Source organism: Leptidea sinapis, chromosome 13, assembly GCF_905404315.1.
Source record: "Leptidea sinapis chromosome 13, ilLepSina1.1, whole genome shotgun sequence".
NCBI classification, from domain to species: Eukaryota; Metazoa; Arthropoda; class Insecta; order Lepidoptera; family Pieridae; genus Leptidea; species Leptidea sinapis.
The window spans coordinates 13,181,474-13,208,765 of record NC_066277.1 but is presented as its reverse complement, the minus strand read 5'-3'; the positions used below and the strand labels follow the sequence as shown (position 1 = coordinate 13,208,765).

General features: G+C 34.0%; 1 protein-coding gene across 28 annotated transcripts in view; it reads left to right on the top strand.

The window, feature by feature from the left end:
- Nucleotides 1–27,292, top strand: part of LOC126967614 (dystonin) — a 338,791-nt gene that overhangs the window by 245,909 nt on the left and 65,590 nt on the right. For 20 of the 28 annotated variants that reach the window (XM_050812155.1, XM_050812153.1, XM_050812147.1 and 17 more), the window contains 4 exons: nt 13,077–13,189; nt 13,331–23,810; nt 26,033–26,179; nt 26,850–26,954. In XM_050812155.1, the coding sequence (XP_050668112.1) occupies nt 13,077–13,189; nt 13,331–23,810; nt 26,033–26,179; nt 26,850–26,954 (10,845 nt within the window). Of the gene's footprint in view, nt 1–11,337; nt 11,458–13,076; nt 13,190–13,330; nt 23,811–26,032; nt 26,180–26,849; nt 26,955–27,292 lie in introns of those variants that run through there. The other 8 variants (XM_050812167.1, XM_050812166.1, XM_050812165.1 and 5 more) reach the window with 4 other exon arrangements.

Below are 27,292 nucleotides of genomic sequence, written 5' to 3'. Positions count from 1 at the left end.
GCTACGGCGTGCGCCCTTCAGGCCGAAACCCGGTAATATTTTAACATTAATGCTTCACGGCAGAAATAGCCGCCGTTGTCGTACCCATAATCTAGACGGCATCCCGTGCAAAGGAGCTTCCCACTGATAAATTGTAATATACATGAAGATTTCTGTGTAGCTGCCCCTATTATAGAGTCATGTGAATATTTTATGATTAATTTTTGTCAAAAAGAAGTAGTATATTTTTTTTTATTATTAAAACCAGCGCTCAGTCACTGTTTATTAAAGATTGTAGTTTTATCTTACTATAAATGACTATTCTCGAGGGACCATTTTCTAAAAAGAAGAATACAAATAAAAACAATGTAGACTTATCATAAATCCATAAAGTAGCTTCATGTAATTTCTATAGCGAACTCTTAATAATGTTTTGTCAATGTTATCAACATTATCGATACTACAAGCTTAAGCTACTCGCTTATATCGTTGCATATTGATAAGTTTATTGCACAGATAATAAAATACAATGTTTATGTAGGTAGAAATAATTGGTTCTTTTTTTGGTCTATATAATTTATTAGCCATTTTTTCGGCCAATTGTTGTGAATTACAGAGGTATTTTACTTTGGCTGCTTTACTACCCGTCTTCTGACGACTCTTCTTTATCCTCGCACTATCCCATTTTAGTTGGGGTCGGCTCTCCTAATCAGTCTTCGCCAGGACGTTCTGTCCTGGGTCGTCTGCGGATCTATTTGGGCGTTTTTGTAGATCTTTGTCTATTACTGATTTCCATGTTAATCGTGGTCTTCCGCGGCCTCTTGGTCCGGTGTTAATATCAAGCACTCTCTTGGTCATATGATCTTTTGGGCGCCTTTGATCATCGCATTTTGATCATGACATGCCCATACCCCGATTCCGACGACTAATACTACTAATATTATAAATGTGAAAGTTTGTATGTCTGGATGTATGTTTGAACTTCTTTAACGCAAAATCTACTGAATAGACTTTAATGAAACTTTACATTAATATAGCTTACACACCAGAATAACAAATAGGCTATAATTTATAAAACTATAGTGTGAATTATACAAAATATAAAAGAAGTGTGATTAATACTAATGAATACAACTAGCGCCATCTCTTACCAACTAGCAAGAAAAAGATCAATACAATTTATATGGCAAAACAACGTTTGCCGGGTCAGCTAGTATTCCATAAAATGTGTTGCGCCGCTCATTCTTTCTTTGACGAATTATTATTTTGAGTAACATTTCCAAGTCGTGTGCTAACAATTTATAGAGCAAAACGAATATTATAATCATTTGTTCTCGATGGTATTATTATTGTGTTGCGTGTGGTAAATGGCTATATCGCGCTCCTCAGGGATCTCTTTTAATTTACAGACTAAAATATAGCCTATTCAATCCTCTTTAACTATGTCTCTAACAAATTTTGTCATAGGTTAGCTCAAATTGTTAGTATTAATAAGTTTGTTTAATTTATCGTAAATTTTTAGTAATGTTCAATTTATCTACTGTATTGCAAGAGCATGGTTATAACAAACCAACAGTGACTCTTGAGTATAATTTGATCCATTAGTTAATCTTATACGGTAAACCGTGCAATAAATCGAAAATATATAAATATGCTAATCGATCTAAAATTCACGAATTGGGCAATTAATTAACAATTTGCGCGCAACTCCCCGAGGGAAGAGCAGAAATGACGAACCTGGCAAATTTAAATATTTTATTAAAAATCAGTTTTGAAAGTGCGTCTTCTACTTACTAATCCAGCAGAAAAATACTTTAGAAGAACTGGCGCTTAAGACATTCCTCTGGCCATTCCCAGTGGCCTCGAGCTCTCGTCACTTTTGGTACTGCTGACTTTAATTAATATTTTTTCGACCTTTTCTAACTATTCCACCCCTTTCACTTCTTAATAACATGATAAAATCTCCATAAAATGTTATTGAAATTTTGTCATTATGGTCATTTGCCCATTGTGGTGTACGTGACCTGTAAGTAAACTCATAACAATACAGTTTATCAGAAGTTTTGATAACCCGAACTCTATTTAATACGAGAGACCGGTTACCTAGTTCAATAAACAACCGGTGACCTTGCGACATAACAGAAAAATGTGACATGACATCATTAGGACTTAAAAAATCGTTATTTATGCTGTGAATTGTAAAAACGGATTATCTTGAGGACTTATAGACTATTGACGTTTAGACAGAGCGTAAGATGTATTATTTTATCAAGACACTTTAGGGTTCCGTAGCCAAATGGCATAAAACAAAACCCTTAAACGGAAACGGAAACTAAAATATATGATGTGCATTACCATGCAAAGTTCCACCTTTACACTTCTTTTTTCCACTTTTTATTGGTTTGAATCTAGATCTCGTTAGTAGTTTTTTTTTAATACGTATAAATGATGAGAGCTCATTTGTACTGTATGATTTTGAGCAAAGATTTTCTGTCTTTTCCATTTAAAAAAATTAATATCACTTTCCTTACTATATAACTTTTATATTATATTACTTGCTGCAACGGAACCCTTCATAGGCGAGTCCGACTCGCACTTGGCCGCTTTTTTCTATCAATTTATATCATAAATTATTGTAGAGATTAACAAATTGATGTATATGTTGTTCATTGTCCCACAGTATTTTTTTTTAAATACTTATAGAACCCGGTAACGACTCATATTTTATTTTTAAATAAGTAAATTAAATTTTATAGCGGTCTTTCAGCTATTAAAACAGCTACACATAGCATAAAAGGATTGTTTATGTCACTAAACCAGCTAGCTTATTAACTTGGATTCATCTGTTTCGTTTAGGATTTATTTACCCGTTATAATACATTGCTCTAGTTCCATTCATTTTTTATTTATTCTTTATCATTCACACTGTTTTTTTGCGTCTTTCGGCTCGGTTGACTTGTTAATTGAATAAATCGATTTTTTGTTTATCTCTTAAATACTGTAGCCGAAGTTCTTGGCAAGAATTAAATGTTGTAAACTTTTGTATCCTATCTCCCTAAGGCAGCTCAGACACAACGGACTGCCGTTTACGTAGATCCTGACGTACTTCCCTGTCTTCCACTGGTATCAACCTTAGACTTTCAAAATCTTGCTACTCTTGACGCGACCGTTGATTATGGAATGAGCGCGACCTTTCTATTCAATGATTTTCACTATTAGTGACTCCTAAATCTATCTGTATCTACTAAAAGTATAAAAATTAGCTCTTTATGTTTTTCGTTTTTGGTTAGTATTTCTTCTTTAAAGTTTAAAAATTATGTACATTAGTATATATGTATCGAATGAATCATTCGATATTTTAGTAGTATTATAAAACTTAATCACAAATACGGTCAAGTTTGGAAGAATCCAAAAAGAGTGACCGACTCTACCGGATTGTATAAATCTATATTTGCGACTTGCGTGCTCTATCTAAAACATAATATTGAGCTATAGACCTTGACCTTCGCTCACATGGCCTAAGTGAATCATTACCTCAAAGTTACAAATCGTTAAAGCTATATACGGTTACGTATTTTATGACACTGGCGATTAGTTGGTTTATGTTATTAATAAATTGGAAATAATGATTGAGATACCAAGTAAGGCACTGATAGAAGATGTTGATGATTTGCTGATGAGGCTGAATATATTGTGTGTATTTAACGTTTCTATTTGCAATGACTAAGAACGAGATTTTAGTAATTTGTAAAGTCAGAATCCATAACCCATTTTAATTATTTTTGCTCAGACCTGATTTGAACGAGCGCAACTCAGGTGGAATTTTCAAAGATAGTATATTGCATTACATGAAATATTTATTTATTGAAGTAGACCCATTCCCAATGTGTGATATTATTTTAAGATTTATTTTTAAATTGAAACTCCTTTTACATATGGACTAGACGCTCATAGTATCTTGTATAGAAGTCTTGGCAAGTGTTATACGACGAACAATGCACATCTTTGCCAGGCTAATAATAAAATGGCTTATTTTCCTTGACCCTTTCTAATGAGTCTTACACTTGTATAGCTTGTCAAGATTAAATGAAAAGCCTTTACAATGTTTACATGCTTTAATTGTAAAAATACAGAGAGCATTAAATTTAATATCGGCAAACGCTAGTTGGTTTGGTGTACCTTGTTTTCCATCAAAGATCTACTTTAAATATTTGCATTCTGTCCTGTCCTTCCTAGGTACGAGTCCATAACGGATCCGTTTTTCTCCTGATGTGGTCTTTCCATCTTACAGTCTGTCTACCTTTGCTTCTGGTACCTACCTCATGGTTGCCATTTTGTTATTATCTTGCCCATTTCTCTATTTTTCTCTTATGATATGACCAGTTTATCTCTACTTTATTAATATTGTTTGCGTGCGTAAGTGTTTGCGTTCTTAAAATTTGTTTTTTTCTTTAATCTCGCTTAATTGTACTCGATCCTTTACTAAATAGCAAATATTCAATATTTTATTAATTTTTTACTGATGTTACGTTAGTTCACTTCATGATCGACTTAATAGTAATCTTCTGGAACAATCTTTTTTGTCGATTGCGGAATAAAAAAATATTATACTTTGAGCTCTAGGTCCAGAAAATCCATACAGTTTAACAATAACTTCAAAATTTGTTGTGCGGTATTTCCAGGTAGATAAATCAAAATCACTTTATTTATTTACTATTTATTTTTCAAAATTATTTATTATGTGAAAAGTTTTCTTTTCTTTTTCATTTACCACCACTTCGGAAATGGATGAGTTTTCATGAGAAAAAGTGGCAAGAAACTCATTGCCAATTTACAACTAAATCGTCTTACAAGTCATGTCAATTACAATACATGTAAAGTGATGCAAGAAAGATACTCAATGTCTTAAGTGAGTCAAATGAAGTAAATGTGGTACCACACATGTGGCACCAGGCACCACAAAGGTATTTTGCGAGCATTTTATCAGCTAATATAAAAAATAAAATATAATTTTAATTTTGAAACAATAAGCAGAGTTTCTGGTAACTGAATCATCCTGCCGCAACAACTCACAAGGTACCTTGATACGACATGCGTTCCTTTAAAAATCGTATAGAAGAACCTAAAAAGTCTTCAATGCTCCTGTAAGTCTTCGTTATTGTTCAATAATTATTAAAAAAAAAACAGTTGTATCATGAAATATCTTAAATGTCTATTAAGTCGTATAAATTACATCGACTTCATTGACCTTCATTACAAGCGACCCAGAACTTTGCTGACGTGAGTCAACTTATCAACGTTGGAAATCATGTCGTGGGTTTAACTTTACATACAAATAGAATGATAGATTAACTTGTATTTCAACGTAAACCAACCGCGGTTTGTAATTAATTAATAGAAACCTTGTAAAACACTCGGTGACATGTGTTCGCTGCGGATAGACGTTTGTTACTTGGTTATGTTTTCCTGTTACTAACTCTAAATTGATACGATTGTCATGGATAGACAGATACGACGAGCAGGACGTTCAGCTGATGGTAATTGATACGCCCTGCCCATTACAATGCAGTGCCGCTCAGGATTCTTGAAAAAGACAAAATCTTAGCGGTAATTACTCTGTCGTTTGCCCTGTAATTTAGCTAGCTACGGCGACCTTCAGACCGAAACACAATAATACTTACACATTACTGCTTCACGGCAGAAATAGACGCCGTTGGGGTACCAATAATCTAGCCGGCATCCGGTGCAAAGGAGTTTCCCACCCGTGAAGTTATAACAGTACTTGTAAAACTTAAATATCATCTACATCTAGATGAGTTGTAACCACTTTGCGGTTGTCAAGAAATTTTTTTCTTAGTACATCCCATAGAATTATTATATACTAGCGTATAGATGACCTAACTGCCCGTAATGTGTGAATAATCTGTCAATGTGTGCATTAGCTAGTTTAAAATTCAAAATACTTTGGATCTAAACTAATTCTACGCGTGGCTGACTAATTACGACTTGTTAATCAAAATCGGCTACAGTAACGATTATGCAAGGGAATAATTTCTCTGAACGTCTTCCCAACTCTTTAGTCTTAACAACAGCAGACACAATACAGAATCAAGTGCTATTTCTCCCAATAATAATAATTTTAATAATATTGAAATTAGAACGAAAGAAAAAGAAGAAATAAACAACTTTATAAATAACTGAATACACAAAACTACACATGAAGTGTATCGAAAAAAATATTAAACACTTAAATATTAATTTAATGTAAAACGACTGTAATAATTATACAAGTTTTTATTTTATTTGCTTTTACAGCATAGGAACTGGAGCATCTTTATAACATCGGTTTGTTTTTTTAGGAAAATGAAAAAAAAGCTGCCACTAATGGTAAAATTAATAATTTTCTATAATTTCGTTCTACTGCTTATAGTAGAAGTTGGAATCGTAAGAATTTGCAGGAGAATGCGGAAATACAGAGACGTAGTTTTAGAAACTTCCTTCTTTCAATACCAAATCCAGTAGCCCAGGCAGATGCTGTAAATCAACGCTGTTGCCAGTTCTGGTTAACATCACAAGCTGAGCAGCGGCCTTTTCTTTTGCCACACAGCATATTTAGAAGTTAGGATTAGGAATATATTATTTAGATCGTAATTTTATGTGTGTGGCAAATAGAAATAAATTTTTCTTATTCATATTCTTCAATAAAATAATCTCCTTGGTGAAAATCAAGGTATATCAAGAGAGTTATTAAATGTTTTTATTTTATTCATACATACTATTTTGTTCACACGAGGGCGATTTGTGTTTTAAGTCGAGCGGTTTTTTTTTTGACGGAAGCAATGCTTTTTCAATTTACATTCGCACACGCTTCATGAATCGTAAAAAAAAATATTTTGTACTGTATCGTCTTTTAAAAATATATCGTGTTTTTTGACGAATCTTCAATGACGCATGGTGGTTGCGCCCTTAGATGAAACTATTATTCGTATTGCAAGGGTCGGAAGAGTTGTATCCACGTAAATAAATACAAAAACCAAATATTATATTCCTTCAGCAAGAGTTTATTCCTATAGTATGTTTATATTTATAGAAAGACAAAATCGTCAAAAATGTTGGTCAAAACTCCGTCAAGGTCGTAAATATGACTTCACTCGGCAATTCTATTGAAGTCAAGGATGGACTGAGTGACATAATCGGAATTATAATTAGCCTTTAAATGCGGGCTTTTATTGAATAGTTTTCCTGGCGCGTTTATAGAATGAGTTTCAATTTATTTTTATGATGACGTCACATCGTCGTTTTGTTACGGTGTGCAAAACAAGCATCACTAGGATTATATTTTAAGGCATAAAAGGCATTTATTTTCTCAAAATTGATTCCTTTAGAATTCTTTTTGATGTCATTTCTTATAACTACTACATACTACTACCGCTTCGGAAACAAATGGCGCTCTGAGAGAGAAGAAGCGGCGCAAGAAACTCTCCCAGCATTCTTTTTTTGCGCTCTTTTCAATAAAAATATACAATATTGTACAGTCATTTCTATCGCTATAAAATAATCACAATCTAGTCCCAGGCTGTCCGATCATTTAGATATTCAGCAGTGGAGTAATTGGATTTACGACAGAGCCATTTTTTTATAAAATATTTAAATTTATTTATACATAATGCCTGAACAGTGGCTGGGACTTTATTATAGAAGTGTATACATTATTATAATTAATAAATAAACAACGATTTATTTTTTCAGTATTATAGATTTATGTAAAGGTGTTGTGTTTTATTGCTGATTATTATTATTATAATGATGAAAAATCAATGAAAGAATCTGGGTTAAATCAAAAATGTATTTATTTTTCTGGCAGTACTATTATAGCGACACAGAACAACATAAACTATACAACTATTAACAACAAAAGTCAAAACGTAAAAATGAAAACTTCAAAAACAAAGTAGTCATAGCACGAAAATGTAGTTTCGGAGGGGAAATGTAACTCTTACGCAGAAACCCAGTGTTAATATTGTAGTAAGACGCGTTTAATCCTACAAAAGTATTTTATTTACATTATGCGTTATATGGAGTTCGGTAATCGCGGTAAAAAAGTGATAAAATCTGTTTAATCGGTAACACCACTAAGAAACATAATTTTCTCATTCCGTGATTCACGGTTTGTTATCAATATTGTATGGTATGATCACTTTCAAACAATTATAAAAGATTTCGCTCACTTTCTCGACAAATAGAGCAAGACGGTAATTATTGTTGGTCTTCAAATGCTATCTTATAAAAGTTCTTGTGGGTAATTAAATCATTTAAATATTCAATTACACTCACACATCACAGAAACATTATTATGGACAACATTCCAGATAAATTTTACAAGAATTCTCGTAAAAAGCCTTCCAAACAGCATTTTTACAGTTTATTACATAAACAACACATTGTAGGCGATTCTGTTTCCACTTGATGTATGCTGAATTTTTATTTGTGTTTGGCGCGAAAGTATCGATAAAAGATTCATAAGATCACAGCTACTTGTAAAACATAAACGGAGCCAAGTATCACGTTGTGAGAATCATTCGGTCGTTCACCCTCAAAAATTCAGCATTAGTGTTTTTGTATGCGCGCCAGCTAATTCATGCTCCGCTGAATTTTGTTTTGCAGTTAACACGTTTTAATGCACTGTCGATACAACAGTTAAATCATAATCAATAAATTAAGTCTGCAACGAAATTGTTATTCTTCTGGTGTTCCTCCTTCCGCTCCTCACTTGCAGTGAGTTGTCCACCGCGATGCTCAGATACCGCATCACGAGGAGTGTTCCGAAGTACTGTTTCACCTGATTCCTGCCGCCGAATTCGGCCTTCGCATGACACGCCACAAATTAGGATATCATCCCCACCATCTGGATGTGTGGCGGTCCTCCAAAGTGCAGTTTTCAAGCAGCTTTCTTCCACGTACTACAAAGCTGTGTAATGAGCTTCCTTGTGCGGTGTTTCCGGAATGATACGACAGGCCGGCAATGCTCCTGTGATTCCTCTGCGGCGGTGAACACTTAACACCAGGTGACCCGTTGAAACATAGCTTAAATTAATTATTCAAAATTCCTTCCAATAGAAATTTACCTTAATTAGGATTAACTTGTTGATAAATAATTTTTTGAATGCTTTATCTAATTCAGCAGCAATATACAGATGTTTACATGGATAAAGTTTGGTGATCTGTAATATGCCAAATAAAATACTAAATTAATACTTGTAGTCTGTTAAAACCATGCACTTAACGCACCTACATATACTAAATTATGATTCTCATTAATTTGTAAGCAATAGCAATGACACAGTGCAATATTGTATAAACTGTAAGAATACTGGTAGAGTTTTCTACGCCGTTTCTTCTCTTTTAGAATGCCATTTATTTCCGAAGCAGTAGTAATGATTTAATTGACGTCAAAAATTTATGTTCGAGAGGAATAAATTTTTTGCAATTTTCAGACCGCCGTTGTTTTATATTGCTAGTTTTTATTAATTTTAATACTAGCGCCTAATACCCGTAATTTTTTTTTAAATTTTAGGATAGTTTTCAAGTAATATACAATATACAAACTGCTCGCTATCCCTTGTTATTGTGGACAGTCTCTTTAATAGTATTTCCCTGCGAACTTTAATCTCCTATTTCAACCCTATATAGGTTAAAGTTTCAAAAATGCTCGAACAAATGTTTATAAATGATTTCTTATCAAGTGCCTTAATTCAAAGTTTCATGGTTTTACTTCGATAATGACGAATTTTCGTACAAACTGTCATCCCCTTTTTCAACCCCTTAATTTATTTTTTGGTAATAAAAGGTAGCCTATGTCCTTTTTCAAGCTCTAGTCTCTGTGCTAAATTTTATCAAATTCGGTTCGATGGCTTAGGCGTTTCACGCGTAATAAACAAACTTACATTCACATTTATAATATTAGTTTGTAATTCTATGTGGTTAATTACTTCAAGCTCATAATATATCCGACAGTTATTTATATTTGAACCGTAGTGAACTCTTTGAATATCATAATAAAAATAACTGTTTCATAAGTGCTTGTTACGTGATATATGGTTATGAGTTTACATTTATTACAGATTACAGAAATAGAAGGAGTTTTTATTTAATGCTCAGACCTCCATCACTACCTATGTATTATTAAGAAGTTATAGATATATACTGAAATCCGTATTTTAAATTTAAACTTATTATTATAAATGAAAAAATATTAGTTCTATTTGTATCCGACCATTCCGAAAGATTTTTAGAATTATTGTTCTGCTACTGACAATTTGTAATGTCTTTTCATGGACTCCTCGAGAAAACAGCCTAATATAACTTTATTTTATTTTCTTGAATTATTTTGTGTCAATATGTCATTTTATGATTTATAACATCAAATTAATTTGGTAATTCGATAAATGCTAAATGTTAGTAATGGCGTAAAAAATTAGTAATAGTCGAGGTTTGCAGCTAGTAAGACTTGCTAGTGGAAAATATGTTACTACTAGCTGACCCGGCAAACGTTGTTTTGCCATATAAATTATTTTTAGAGTTAAACCGTTTCTTAGACATTGCAACATTACTTTATTTTTCTAAAATAAAAGAATTTTTCAAAAAAAAAACCTAGCCTAAGTTAATCCTTATAACATCAGCAACCTGTCAATAAAAGTCTCGTCAAAATCGGTCCAGCCATTTCAGAAATTAGCCGGAACAGACAGACAGACAAAAATTGTAAAAAAATGTTATTATGGTGTATTTACCGTATACGTATTCAATATTACAAACAGACACTCCAGTTTTCTTTATATGTATAGATGTGCGACTCGATATCACAATAGCGATACGAAAGAACTTTTCAATAACAGTTTTGAACCTTGCTACTGAAACACTAATGTCAAGAGGACTATGTCTGTCGTTAATCACCTCAACAAAATATGTGTCATATCTGATTACGTAATTCTGAGTTCAAGTACGTTCATTTAAAGTCTATTTTAGAGTTCGCTCCACAAAGCCCCCCATTCCAGACCCGCATCGGAATGCGCGCGCATATTCGCAATATCGAATTGTCCTGTAGTTTTTCCTAACCTTAATTTACAACAGCTGTTACGTTCGGTAATTTCACTTCATAATATGCGGTTTCCGGACAATCGGTCGCACGTGGACTCGTCGGAAGCCGCTTACGAAATGATTTAAATTTAGAACTGTCCGCGTTATTTATTTCAGCGTATAGTTTTTTCGGCCCATTCATTTACAGCCAGACTTTTCGACATGAAAGAGTTTGTTTTTGCCAACTTGAATTTGTATTTACTAAACTTTGTTTTTATTTAAACTATAGGCTCTAAAGTGATATTAATATAAGTGTAAATCATGACTCTGTTCTTTGGTGACATTTAGTGTGTGAAAAGCGTTAAAATGGATGAATTTGAATACGACTTTGCGTATGAATGTCGGGTCAGTATAATCCTGTTATTGTGTTAATTTCGATAAGAAAATATTTAAAGATTTGTATCAATTAGCTGTGCAAGTATATATTACATTTCTCTTTTGTAAATGATGCTCATAAGACGTCTTCTGTAGGTACATTGATGTTGTTTAAATTATATAAAAGCGAATGCTATTTTCCATGTATTTTGAATTATTTAAGTAAGATTAAAATTAATCTTAAGTTGTAGTGAATTTACAAAAATTCTACCACGCTTAGAATTTTAAATTTATTAATGCTCGACTCAGAAATAATGACTTACGAGTGATTTTTGAGCTCTTTGGTCTGTTGTATAATCGAACAATAGATATCTTATTTAAGAAGGTAATAGATGTTGTTGAATGTTTTAATTGTATTTTATTGCTGCGTACGCTTGCAACGCTCCGGATATTGCGGAATTTGTGCAGCAATGGTGTTCAATATAGAGGCAATACGAGTAAATTAAGAATCTCATAGGGAGATATAATCACCATACATTGATTTAAAAAAAACGGCAGTTTAGTCAAAGAAAAACTTATCGAGCGATGAAACGTAAAATTTGATTTGTATAGGTTCCGGGTGTGGAGGGTTCTGCACTCAGATATACTGACATATGTCAGTCGTTCGCATTAATATTAATCAAGACTGATTCGCTGGTGGCCTATTTCAGAGACGATACGACTTGGGTGCCTTCAATAAAATCGTGTACACCGTCCTTAAAGGCCGGCAACACCAGGTGACCCGTACGATCGTTTGTCCTCCTTTTCCATAAAAAAAAGTCACATGTAAGGGGACATGTTTAACGCCACATTTACAAACTAGTACCATTTTATTAAGATTTCTATAAATATAACCTATTACTAGGTAGTGTAATAATTATTTACACCTTACTCGTAGCTGAGTTGCAATACAGTTCCCAGTTGGAACGGCCTGTTCAATTGGATATAATTAAGTCAGCGTATGTCTATTTTTTTTAATTTCTTTATTTTTTTGTCATGAACTTGATGGTTAGTGATCATTTTTTACTAATGAACTAGCGAGGTGTCCGTCCGTCTCATAAGGGTTTGCCCACATTTAACCATAACAACATTTAATACGTGCGGCAGCGTCCGTGATTATTTATGTCAAATACTCAAAATCATCATAAAACTTATAAGGTTAGTGATACGCCCTGTCCACTATAATTTGCGAGCCCAGGATTCTTGAAGAACCAAGACATTGGTCGTCACCCCTCTTCTCTCATCATTTTAATTACTTAACATATTATGCCTCAGTTACCTTCAAACACAGAGTTATAAGTATTAGAAATATTAAATTGAACTTGATGGTACGTGGTTCTTAGAACCTACACATTATATCTGTATACCTTATAACTTGCCTATTCATTCATTCGTCAACGCATCAGTAATGTAATGGGCGGGGTAATCGCCCCTTTGTTTGGTCACCTTAATGACAGGAATGAAAAGCGCTAAAATATAAAGTTTATCCACTCAAATATAGCAGACTTAACGCTAACGCGTAAGCCCCAATACTTTCTTACCATCGGATTGAACTGACGGTCAAGTGACTATAGACGCTCAGTATGTGATGATTGCTTATTCGTTTTCAGCGCCTCGTGGAGGCAATGGCGCCGCGTTCAGCGCGATCGTTCCGACAGGAATTCAATATGCAGGACGTGGCCACGACAGAACACACTTATTCTACTCACTACACCACGGAAAAGTAAGTCTTGATATAAGATTGTCTTTTAAGTTCTAATTTCTTACCAATTAAATAAATTAAAATAAATAAAATTCAAAACATAGTATTTGTAAATAAAATTCAATTAATTATTATAATCCATTTTAATTTCCGGTACAACAGATATGTCAGGACATCACATGCTACAGAGTTAGACGGACCACCAGTCAAATCTATGACCAATGGTAAACTCAATTCACCGAACTATTCTACAAAAACTATTATAAGTGATGAGGATCGACCTGACCTGAGGAATCTCAAACGAGTCCACAAGATGTACGAAGGGCCAAATATAATTGAATCTAAAGGTATCGTTCATCCGGAAACTAAGGAGATTTTGACCGTGGGGCAGGCCATCAGTATGAGGATCCTTGATGTACGTACCGGAAGATTACTTTCTTCCCCAGAAACCAGACAGACAATTAGCATTGAACAAGCTGCTAAAGAAGGTCTTATTGATCCCAAATTGGCCGCAAGATTGACCGGACCTTGCGGTATGACAGAAGATGGAAATGAAGTTACTTTATTAGAAGCTATTCAACGCGAACTGTATGATGCTGAACAAGGTCTCTCAGATCCGGCAGAAAAAAGATTTAAGGTGACTATTGATTCGCAGCCAGTTCAAGGAATGAGTATATCAGACGCAGTAAACCGCGGCCAAGTTGATTTACAGAGAGGAATATATATGTTGCCCAATGGAAATACAATTCCTATTGCCGAAGCTTACCAACGAGGCTACCTTATCTACAATGAGATTATTAAAATCAAATCGAGTGCTCTGTCTTTATCGGACGCGATTAGTCATGAGTTAGTTGATAGTAATGGCTGGATTTTGGATCGGAATTCAGGCGATAGATTCCAGTTAGACCTGGCGATTAAAAATGAACTAATAAATCCAAATGTCAGGGAAATTTGTGACCCTAAAAATGACACAAAAATCACACTGTTAGAAGCAATGGACAAAAATATTATAAATATAAAACACTATAAGTACATTCATAATATAACAAAAGAAAGGCTATCTTTTAAAGACGCCGCTTACAAAGGTTTTATTTGTAAGCCAATGACGTTAAAAGACATCTGTGATAAGAATTTGATGACGAACGACGGTAAAATACTATCTCCAACTAATAGAACGCCATTGACGATACTTGAGGCAATGTCGATGGGTATCCTTGATAGTGAGAGTATTAAATGTATAACGGACACGACATCCGGTCAACTGCTTAAATTATCAGAAGCTCTAACTGCTAAGATTATTTTGCCTGATAATAAGTTCCGTGATAACCTAACTGGTGAAATATGCACTATACCTGAGGCTGTAGATCGAGGTCTCATTACATCAGTTTCCCAAAAATCTATATTTGATATAGACGGCTTTCGAGATCCAAAAACCGGAGAGTTCGTTTCATTTAATACTGCCCTTAGTAAAGGAAATATTAAATATGTTAACGGAGAAACATTCCTAAAAGCCGAAAGTGGTGATTTTGTTTATTTAGAAGATTGCACAAAAGTATTAATAGTCCGTCCTGAAGTACTTGAAATGTTTAATCGTAAAATAGGTATTTTTGAAGACGATAAAGAACTAACTGTATTAGATGCAGTATTTAAAAATATTCTCGACCCAAAATCTGGATATTTGTTAGATTCAACTTCTAAAAAACCAATTCCATTTAATAAAGCTGTAGAAATAAATATGATAACACCTGAAGGTGCAGCTTTGCTGAATTCACTTTTAAATATTACCTTGACAATTCAGACTGTTACTAAAACTGTAAAGAGGTACGTAACTGTTACAAACACTAACGAAATTAATAAATCTGAAACTATCATTACTTTCTCTGATGCAGTACGACGTGGTTTAATAGATGAGTCCACACAAACATTTACAGATCCGACAACTGGCACAGTGCTTTCCATACAACAAGCACTAGATGAGGGTATGTTAGGCGTGGATCCTACTGAACCTCGTATTGCACAAATTCCTGACCGTATATCTAAGAAAAGTCTCCCAGAACAGGTTGTTGAGTTAAAAATAACAAAAAAATCATTTATAAAAGATTTGCCAACTAGCCCGGAAAGTAAATTGCATAGAGAGGACCGTCCTGAAACGATTAAAAGTCCCGATGAGACCACAAAAGCATCTCACCAAGAGTTCACTAGAGAAATTAGAACTCTAACGTCCAGTTCTGTAGTTAATATACCATCCATGCCCTCATTATCAATAAAGAAAAACACAATCGATCTTCCAAATGGTGGTTGGTCCTTAAAAGAGTCCATTGATCAGGGTCTTTTTGACCCTGCTAACGGCACCTTTGTAATACCTGGTACTGATAGAGTTCTAGATCTTAAAGAAGCAATTAAATTAAATATAATAAATCCAGAATCCGCTATTGTAAGTGATCCGAAAACTAAAAATGACTTATTGTTAGATATAGCGATGGATGTTAATATTTTAGATTCCAAAGGGCAATATAAACTTTATAATGAATTTATAACCATGAAAAGTGCTATTCATCGTAAATTTATTCGATTTACAACACTTAATAGTGTATCCACTATTCAAAAGGTTCTAACTATTACCTCCATCCCTGGTGTTCCAGATAAAATGGAAATATCTGAAGTACCTAACCAAACATCCGGCATTGTTATTTCTGATGATCAGACCATATTAGAACCAGTACAAATAGAGTCTGGTATCATATACGATCCCGATACCGCTTTAGTAATATCTACAAATTCAAGCACATCGGAAAATATTATAGAAGCTGTGGAACACGGTACAGTACCACACAATTTAGTAAGTGTTTTACACCCCCTTACAAATAGTATGATATCAGTTACGCAGGCATTAAATGAAGGAGTTATTGACAGGAAAACTGGTGACTATAAAAATAAATTCGGTGAAAAAGTAAGTTTAGCTGATGCTGCTAAAATAGGTTTAATTGCGGTTTTAGGGGCCCCGTTGGTTGCAACATCGAAAGCTATACAAGTGGTTCGAAATACAATGGTGGTAGATCCAAAAACTGGAGAGAAATTACCAATGGAAGTAGCTTACGAACGAGCACTGGTTGATGATGTCACCTACAGGAAATACGAAGATTCTCTTAGAGGGACGACTTCTTATGATAGTGAAACAAATAGCTCAAAAGCATTGCCTTCTCAAGGAACGTTAACGAAATCTTCAAACGTCGTAGTGGTAGATCCATCGACTGACCTGAAACTGCCATCTGACGAAACCCATAAAAAGGGCCGTCTTGATTTTGATACGTACAATAAATTCAAAGAAAATATTTCGACATCGCCTTCAGATAAATCATCAGGGACTATAATTGATTTACATAAAGTATCAAATTCTTCCAAGCCTGTGTCAATTGAAGCTGCTGTATCGGAAGGTTTTATAACAGTGGAATCAATACAAAATAGTCTTTCCATGAGTAATAAACCAACTGCAAAAAAAGCTACTTCTGTGACGAATGAGGATATGTCTGCGGATCTAGTTATGTTACCTCAGTCCATATCCGAAAAAGCACCTAAATACATCGTCAATAAAGAAATTTCACTTGTTAAACAAAATTTGGAAACGAGACCAAAAATGTTACAAAAACTTAGGAAACGAGTTACATCGACGTCAGAAGCGATTGAACAAGGTTTGATTGACATTGGAACTGCTAAGATGTTAGATGGTGTGAAAATGCATACAGAGAAAAACGGATCCCCTATCAATCTTAAAAAAGCCGTAGAAATTGGTTTAATTGATGTAAATAAGGGTCAAATAAAGGATCTAGTACACGATGATATAATAAATGTAAGACAAGCTATCGAACGGGGCATATTAGATGAAACTGGTCAAAATGAAATTTTAACACCAATATGTAGAAGTCTAACTATTACTGAAGTATTTGACCAAGGTCTTATTGAACCTAGTACATTAAAAATAATTCATCCAGAAACGGGTTCATTACTAAGTATAAGAGAGGCAATAATCTGTGATATAATAGATCCACTTTCATCAATAACTATAGCACCAGGTAAGGTCATAACAATTGGTGAAGCTATAGAACGCAATATAATAGACAGTGAAAAAAATACTGTTAAGACAATTAATGGTGACATAGATTTATTAACAGCTGTCAATCAACATATATTTCCCGAATCATTTGTTGCATCAAATATTCCACCAGCTGCTATGACTTTACCAGTAGCTATTAAGTACAAATTATTGGACCAGAAAACTGGTACTCTGAAACACCCTGTTAAAAATGAAATTGTACCCATTGGTGACGCAATTACAAAAAATTTGATAATGCACATTCCTTTTCCGGAAAGCCCATTAGCGATCACTGTTCCAGAGGCACTGGAGCAAGGTTCGGTTAATTTTGAACAAAATATTTTCACACATCCTAAAACTAAAGATGTTCTTTCGATTGATAAAGCAATTGAACAGGGTATTTTGATAGTCAAACCAAATACAGAATATTCGGTAGAAGATGGAATTATAACGACTATTACGGAAACATTTACTTCACAACATACAGTGACAACAAAAATGATTGAATTATTGACAGATTATGTTTTAATTAACGCACATGAAGTACAGAATATAAAAACTGGTGAAATATTATCAATGGATGAGGCACGACGTCAGGGCATTGTCCGTGATGAACACATTAATAAAAAACAATTTACGACTAACGAAGCAAGTATTAACTTTAACGATGCTGTTAATCTTGGATATATTAATATAGACACAGGCACTTTTACACATCCTGATACTGGAGAAAAATTCACGATCACAGATGCTGTAAATAGTGGTTTGATTAACACTGAGATTTCTGATCAAATGAATTTTGAGTCACAAAAGCGTGAAGTAAAAATGTTAGATCTCAAGGAGGCTTTTGATCTATTGTTCGATGAAAAATCACAAAAGTACAGAGATCCTGATTCACCAAACAAAGTTATCACTTTAGAAGAAACATTACGACGAAATATAATAAATCCTGAGTCAATTATTTACGATGTAACTGCTGGCAAACCGATAATGGTTAAAGAAGCTATTAAAACTGGACTTATTGATAAAGCATCTGGAAAACTGACGGATCCTGAATCTGGAAAGTCTATTGATATTAAAAATGCTGCTAAGTTGGGTTTAATTGCAGTAATAGCAGCCCCAGTCCTGGCAGGAGCGGCTGTTATACAGGGTGCGAAGTCTATGACTTCTAAAATTATGAAAGCTACAGATGATAATAAATCTTCCAAAACCGATTCTACAGACACAGCAAATTTTGATAAAAATATCAATAAAAATAAAGTTAATGTAGTCAGTGAACAAGTTCAATTAGCCATTGAATCCAAATCTGAATCTAATCAAAAACCTAAAATTGATAAACACGCTGAAAAATACCAAGATAGTAAAGATAGTGCTTTTCCCAAACAGACAGATATTAAACAACAATCCAAGGATGCAAAACTGACTGTTGATAAATTACTGCCACGTCTATCAGACTTAAATAAAACAGTTGAATTTCTACCCAGTGGAAAGAAGGAATCGGATCTGGCGATTAATAGTTCTATAGAGGAATCAAAACAGGACTCGCCTAAGAATTTCAATAGTAATGATTCAAGTACTAAATTGACAGGAACTAACAAAGAACTACATACTGAAACGCTTGACGTCTCCAGGCCTTATATGATTACCCCAACTCATGATTTAGTTGAACAATCAATTTCAAATGCATCACCATCGTTAATTAATATAAATGCAGAAAAAATTTTTAATCAAAACGTTTTTGGTATTTCTTTGCAAAGAAATGATAAAATTAATAAACCTGAAAATGATTCATCTGGAACGACTGAACAAATCAAAAACAGCAATATCGTTTTCGAGAAATCTATTAATACTGTCCCTACATTGCCGTCGCAGAGTATGTCTCATATTGTAGAAATAGCTCCAGGGATTACTTATGACACCGAAGAAAAAATCGTTGTAACATCTGAAAATAAGAAAATATTTGATATTTTTTCCGCAGTTAATGAAGGAGTTATACCTTCAGAAATAATAACCATATTAGATCCTAAAGCTAATAAACATATAAGTTTGTCCGAAGCTATAAACAAGGGAATCGTTAATAAAAATACGGGTGAAGTAAAGGATCCCAAAGGAAAATCTATAAACTTCCTTGATGCTACTAAAATGGGCCTTGCAGTAATTGTTGGTGCTCCTGTTTTAGCTGCATGTAAAACCGTAGATATGGTTAAAAATGTCGTGCTTTCAAAAGAACCAGAAAAGGTCTCAATCGATAAAGAAAATAAAATAGTAGCAGAGTCTGACAAAAACAAATCTAAACCTGATTCAGATGAAGAATCCCTTTTGCGTATGACGAAAACAGGGACCAAAAATTCTAAAGAAGTGTCTGCTCTTCTTATAGATTCTGAAAAGCAACCTCTGAGAGCAATTGATGAAATCACTGAACAAAGCTCAACTAAAATTAAGACTGAACCTGAAAAAATTATGTTCGAGAACATTCCACTAGGAGATGCAATTAGCCAAGGTAAAATCGAACCCAAAATTTGTAGAATTATAATGAATGGTGCTGAACATCCACTTACAGTGCAAGACTCTTTAGATCAAAATCAAATAAGTCGCTTTATGCCTATAGATGTCATTAATAAAAATTCTATTATTGTTAGAGTGACAAATCCCAAATCTTCCGTCTCTATATCAAACAAATTAACTCCTGAAGAACTTTCAGAAATAGGTATTTTTGATATAGAAAAACAAATTTTCATTCATCCAGAAACGGGTTCAAAAATTTCATTCGAAGAACTTGTTTATGGTTTACGAATATTTGATCCTAGTACGATTTTAGTTAAAGATCTAAGTTCGAAGTCTATTAACTATATTTCGTTTGATGAGGCTATTTCAAAGCCTATTATAGACAAGACTAGCGGTCATATGGTAAATCCAAGGACGGGTAAGCGAGTCCCATTCGTGAAGTGTGTCCAAATAGGTTGGATTGTTAAAAAACCAGAAGACGTCACTATATCAGAGCAAATTACTTTAGAGTCCGCTTTAGAACAAGGACTGATAAATACCAGTACGGGAGAAATTAAAAATGTACAAGCGAATGAGTTTGTCCCAATCTCTCAGGCAATTCAGGATGGCATTATTGATTATGATTCTTTATATATTACGATTCCGGGATCAAAGGATAAAATCTGCTTCTCAGATGCTCTAGACCAAGGCGCCATCAAGATTAATGATTGTTTCATTACAATTGTTGAGACTAAAGAGGTAATAGAACTCACTGTTGCCTTAAAACGTGGGGTTATTACATTCACAAGACGACCGGTATCAATTAAAGCTGTAATTGATAAAGAGCTGTATGAACCTAATTCTGGTAAAATAAAAGACGTTGCAACTGAACAACTGGTCACCATAGCGGATGCGTTAGCTCGTAATATTTTACATCCAACTATTTCAGAAATAAAAGATACTGTTTCTGAGCAATTTGTACCATTGTCTGAGGCTTTAGAAACTAAATTAATCAATCCAGACACGGGGAAAGTAACAGATAAAAAGTCTGGTCAAGTCATTCCATTGGATGATGCCGTGAATAGAGGCCTTATTGCAACTAAAGATGTAACTTATTCTTTGTTTGATATTGTTGAACTCGGTTACTACTCTCCAGATACAGGAAAAATTATGAATCCAAAAACTGGCAATACCATAACTTTAAAGGAAGCTATTCAGGACAACCTTGTGGACCCTTCCAACGTTAAGATTAAAGATGATAAATCCGATATCGTTGTTCCATTCAATGTGGCTATGAAAAATAATCTTATTGATTTAGAAACGGGATATATTACAACACCCCTCATTAACTTAAAAGATGCATGCGAGAAAGGTTACATGATCAAAGATGAGAAGCCGTGGACTTTACAGGAAGGCTTAGTCCAGGGATTTTATGACCCCGATACAGGGCTTTTGACAATAAATAATGAAACAATGACCTTAGAGGACTCAATAAAAAATGGTAATATAAATCCAGAGGCACTTACAGTCAAAAATTCTGTTTCGGGAGAAATAATATCCCTTAATGAAGCGATCAAAACTGGCATTATCGATTCTAAAGAAGGAAAGGTAAGAGATCCAGTTCAGGGTGACAAAATATCTCTTACTGATGCTTCAGAACGTGGACTTATTGTACCTGCTAAACGAAAACTTAGTTTGCCCGAAGCCGTTTTTAAAGGATTTTATGATCCAAAAACTGGAAAGTTTTCGCACCCACAAAGCAAAGAAAAGGTTCAGACTGACAGAGCTATTAGAAAACGTATGATTGATCCCCAATCCACGTTAGTACATATTGGCGGAAAAGTTTTACCTTTTGAATTTGCTGTTGATAAAGGAATTGTAGATGGAAGAACTGGCACTATCATTTTAGGTGATGAGAGAGTAGATTTTCGGGAAGCCTTTGAAAGAGGCATACTAGTAGAAGTACGTAGACCGCTTTCACTAATTGAAGCACTCAACAAAGGTATTTATAATGAAATTACTGGTCTATTTATGGATCCACAAAGTGGTAAAAAGTATACTCTGTCGGAGGCAATAAAACGAAATGTTATTGACCCACACTCTGTTTATATACAAGATAATAGACTCGGTAAATGGGATAAAATTAGTGTTACGGACTGTATAGAAACCGGTGTTATTGATGACGGTACTGGTAAAATAAAAAATATAAACAATGGTGACGAAGAGGTTAGTCTTCGTGAAGCATTTGAAATAGGTTTACTAGTAGATGGCAAAGCTCCAATAAGCTTGCAAAGAGCTCTGCACCAAGGCCTTTATGAAGATAGTACTGGTAAAATAATTGACCCTACGACTAACCGCAAAATAACATTACATGAATCCATCAGGCGTTCTATTATAAGTCCTAAATATCTTTGTTATTTCGATAAAAAATCTGAAAAGCCATTGACCTTAGCGGAATGTTGCCGCAGCGAAATTATTGACCGTCGTAGTGGTAAATTTAAGGAGCCTGGTTCTGATGTTCTCATAACACTTTCCGAAGCAATGAGCTTAAGCCTTATTGTAGACATTGAAAGTGGAGGGTTTTCACTATACGATACTCTTTCAATGAATATGTATGATATATCAGAGTTTGTATTCGTGCATCCTGTTACTGAACAAAAAATATCTCTTAAAACTGCTGTCGAACAGGAACTTATAAATCCTGAAACGTCTCTTATCAAACATATACCTTCAAGTAAATATATTAATCTGCCTGACGCTCTTAAAACTGGTATAATAGATGAAAATAATAGTGCATACAATTTACCTAATGGTAGTCGAATTAATTTGTTAGACGCGAAGCATCGCGGTTTAATTGTTACTTCAAAGAAAAATTTAAGTTTAGAAGAAATCATTAAAAATGGTTTGTTCCGAGCAGATAATGGTAAAATAGTAGATCCAAATAGTAATGAATTTGTTGATATAATAAAAGCAATCGAAATCGGTCTAATAAATCCTGATCTTACAGTCGTAAAGGATAGTTCGACTGGTAAATTTAAACCTCTTAGTATTGCAATAAAACAGGGCGACGTTGATGTTAATAAAGGTAGAGTGCTTGATACAAAAGCAAAGAAATCATATAATCTCGATATTGCTTTTGACAAAGGGTTGCTTGTTACTGTAGTGCAACCCCTTACAACGCAATCTTTGTCTAAGCGTTATATACCAGACACATCTGCTTCCAAAGACGTTATGCTTCGTGAATTCACACTGGACGAAGCAATTAAATATGAGTTTATTGACCCAAAAACTGCGTTAATTAAAGATCCTCGTAAAAATAAATACATTACCCTTGATCTCGGCCTCACTGAAGGCATAATTGATAAAAATTCAAAAGGCCTTTTTGATCCACAACGAGTTAATACTCGTTGCATCACATTTGAAAATAGCTTAATTGTTTATTTAATAAAACCCATATCGTTTGAGGAAGCTATTGAAGAAGGCTATCTGAATATAAAATCTGCCCGTTTTACCGATCCACAATCTAAAGAAATACTTTCGATTAAAGACGCTGCTATAATGGGATATATAGATCCAGACACTGCGCTCATAAAAGATAATTTAAAGAAGAGGTTAGTCAAACTCCCTGATGCGTTTCGAAAAGGGCTAATGGATGCTGAAAAGGGCAACATATTAGACACAGAAACTTCTAAGCTGAACACCTTAAACGTCGCTATAGAGACAGGTCTTCTCATGACACCTAAAAAAAGTTTCAGTTTGATTGAAACGATTAATTTTGGAATATATAATCCGACAACCGGAGCTCTTAATGATCCATTTATAACGACCAGCGTAATGGACAGAAAACGTTTAACATTAGGTGAAGCCATTCAACAAGGTATCGTTGATCCCTCTAGCACTGTTGTTAAAGAGCCAGATACTGGAAAAATATTGCCATTGGTTCAAGCAATTGAGCAACAACTAGTGAATCCGGTGGAAGGAAGATTGACAATTGATCCTAAGAAAGGCATTAGTCTCGATTTAGTCAAAGCTTTTAAGAAAGGATACTTGCTGCCAGCAGAAACGAGGGTAAGAGACCGTTCACATATTATTGTAATGTTGAGCTTAATTAAGCAAAGGTGTTGCTTTTTGTTTCCTTTTCTTTTTAAATATGGTGTACTTTATTTAATCGTGTGGCTTTAATTGGCATGGCACACCATCCTTCATGTTATATCGATATTATAATAATTATTAGAGATGGTTGTAGGCGTAATATAGTTAGATGAAATGTTCTATCACTCTAGAATCTGCAACGCGAATCAACCTTATGTAGTTGAACAATAATAAATAATCTTTCTATTTGTGCACAAACGAGTAGATTTCCAAACTTTACATTCGAAATAGTATTTATATCACTTTCACTCTATTACAAATATATTTTGAAATATACTATTCAGCTTTGTTGCAATATTGTTTTTTTTTTTATAATTGTGTTTTAGATGCTTAAGTTTAGGTTAATTTGCTTTTCAATTGACGGTTTTCCCTTAAATCATCGCTTCAACTTTGAAATACTTATCCACAGCATTAATTTTTAAGTTTGTATTTCAAAGTTTTTTTAAATAGGGGAATCTTTCAATTGCAAAGGTGAAAGCTGAAATAACTTTCACATTTGTAATAAGGCTCGATGTATGTTGTTTTTTATTTCCAGCTGTTGCCTGCGATGCTAAAGAGCCCTTTTGAGCTAAATCGTGAATGCTTGCCTTTGAGGATCATATTAACGACGATTTAAAGAATTATCATCGTATCACAATATACCTAACACCCATATTCACTTTGTGCTAAGAATGTTTAAGAAAATTCAAAATGGGCTGACCAGATCCTTCTCATCTGAATTTTCGCTTTCCTATGTTCGCTTCCTCATTTGGTAACCAGTGATTTATGACAACTGGTCCAATTTTGAATTGCCTCAGCGGTATATTATATTCAATTAAAAGTTCCGATATACTCATTCCTTGGAGTCTGTTTTTGTTTGGAATGCATGTGATGCCTATGTTGTGGTGATGTCGATTGTAAGGCGAAACTCGCGGCGCAAACATCACATTATCGAATGGTAAAACATTTTCTACGAACGCAAACAAAGGTAGTATTTGTAATTCATTACCGTCTATTGAATAAGCGTCTTCGTGAGAACTTATTTCATTTGCCGATTTACTATTATTTACATGATTTGCTTTTAATCAGGCAAATGAAGTAAGATCAAAAAGTACTGCTAATTCTCATGTTCTTTTTACTATACAGAAAAATATATCATTACAAGTTTCAGATTTCTATCTAAAGGTATTTTGATTTTTTTATAAATTTTAACCATTAACTCTAACGATATTTTAACTTGTCTGAAGATGTTGATACCATTTCATACTTTTCTTGCGAGTGTCGAACTGGTCTCATTTCATTGACATTCTCAAGTTTTGTGTTCACAGCTTGCATGTAACGCTTTGCACGGTTCTTGTCAACGCACAAATACAGGTTTTTCCTTCACGCTTTTCGTAATTTGGCTGTTGTGTCGAACTTGTTTAGTCTAGTCTAGATTAGTCATTTGCTTTTTAGTGAGCGTTACTGCATACGTAATTGGAAATGCTTAAAGTGTTTCTACAATTGTCTGTATATTTCTCTTGTATCAATCTTGGTCTAGGAATCGGAAGGTGCGACTATCTTCAGCTGTGATTTGCTTTTTTTGTCATCACTTTATTTCTGTTTCTATCAAGAATCTCTATTTTGAAACATTTGTTATGTAATTGTTTTTTTGTCCGTGAAATTTTTTGTCTCACTTTGGATTCCATAAATTGTAAGCTTGTTTACAACATATAAAGTATTTACCTTGCTATAACCGAATTCAAACTCTGTATATCGTCACATTAATTAACTATTCCGACAGTACATCATAATAAATTATTTTTAAGATAATAATTTTGAATTCCCTAAAATTACGGATTTATAGGAAGTTTACAAACTTGATCACTTTGAACTAATGTCAAATAAGTATAGATAAGAGAAATAGCTTAAATATCATCTATAGTATTTCAAAAATAGAAGCGAGTGTTTTACGTACAAAGCTATTTGATATTTGCTTGAATATATGATTTATGTTTGTACGGAGTCTGCAATTGCTATGTCGGGAGGTAGTGTACATAGGTATGATAGCACCAGTAAATGTAGACACAGCACTGCACTTTAGATAGACGCATCGTAGAACTCCAAGCTAGACTTGGCCCAAACATTAGAATGATACTAAATGGATAATTTGTGTGTAGCAAGCAGTAGAGGAGAAGTACAGGCTTTGTGATGAGACGCTCTCGACGTTGCTGGAGTGGATCGCAGCTGTGGAGGAACGGCTGGCCAACCAAGAGGCGGCTAAAGAGGAGATGGACGAGCTACGCAATCAAATTAATACTCTGAAGGTTTGTAACATTTTGTTAGGTATAATTTATGCAATTTCACACAAATTAATACAGTTATTTACTTATTTATTCCCTTTTTATTATAATTAAAACGCGTTTCTGATGTCTTATATTATTTGTACAATGTTTCTCTAATAAGTAAAACAAAGAGGCGCTTCAGCTTATTGTTCCGAAAAAAAAAGTATATATATACTATATATACTAGGCTATAATAGGTGTCAGTGTAGGATATACACATAAATACATATTACAAAATCAATAAGCGGTAATAGTTTTAGTGGATGTGATCACCTCTCATAAAGTGAGCCCCACACATGGCTGTTAATAACTTACATAAACATTTTTTACATCACTACTCACCGCTTAATCTTAATATATTTATAATCCACCAAGAAATCTAGATCTAGAAATAGGTATAACAAAACTTGGATTTTGATAATGTTTTTTGTAAACATCAAAATGTGTTGTGTCATCCATTTTGGCATATGCGATCAAAAATTAATAATATTTATAAGTTAGCTCAATCACCCACAACATAAATACTATTCAAAGCAGGACATTGAAATTTTAAACGACAATAACCCACTTTGGAGGCGGCAAAAACCTATAAAGATGTCTTCGAGTAGTAAATAGGTAAATATTTGTTGTTCACAAAGTGGTTTATTTTCAGTCGATCAAAGATGACCTGGAGAGTCATCAACGCCAAGTATCGGCCTGCGCTGATCAAGCTAAACAACTCCTGGTGTCTGGTAGCGATGTGCTGGCACCGCATGAGGTAAGTTTTGTAGCACTATGGAGTTTACTGGGGATGGTTGAGTCTAGGAAGACCGCGAAACACTACAACACTACAACTATCGAAAGAAATAATTAAGTGAAAACCAATTGATATATTTCACTTATACAAAACTTATCTATGCTAAATACCATTGTAAATATCTTTAAAACAAATATTTAGTGTATGTTATGTATAGTTTTAAAGGATTAAGAAAACAAACTTACTTTAAGTTCCCATGAGGTATCGTACATACGTGAAAGAAACTTTCTTGAAAAACGCACTCCACACCTCCAGATGCGATGATGGGATTCGGTGGCGAGAATATGGTCAAATAGCTC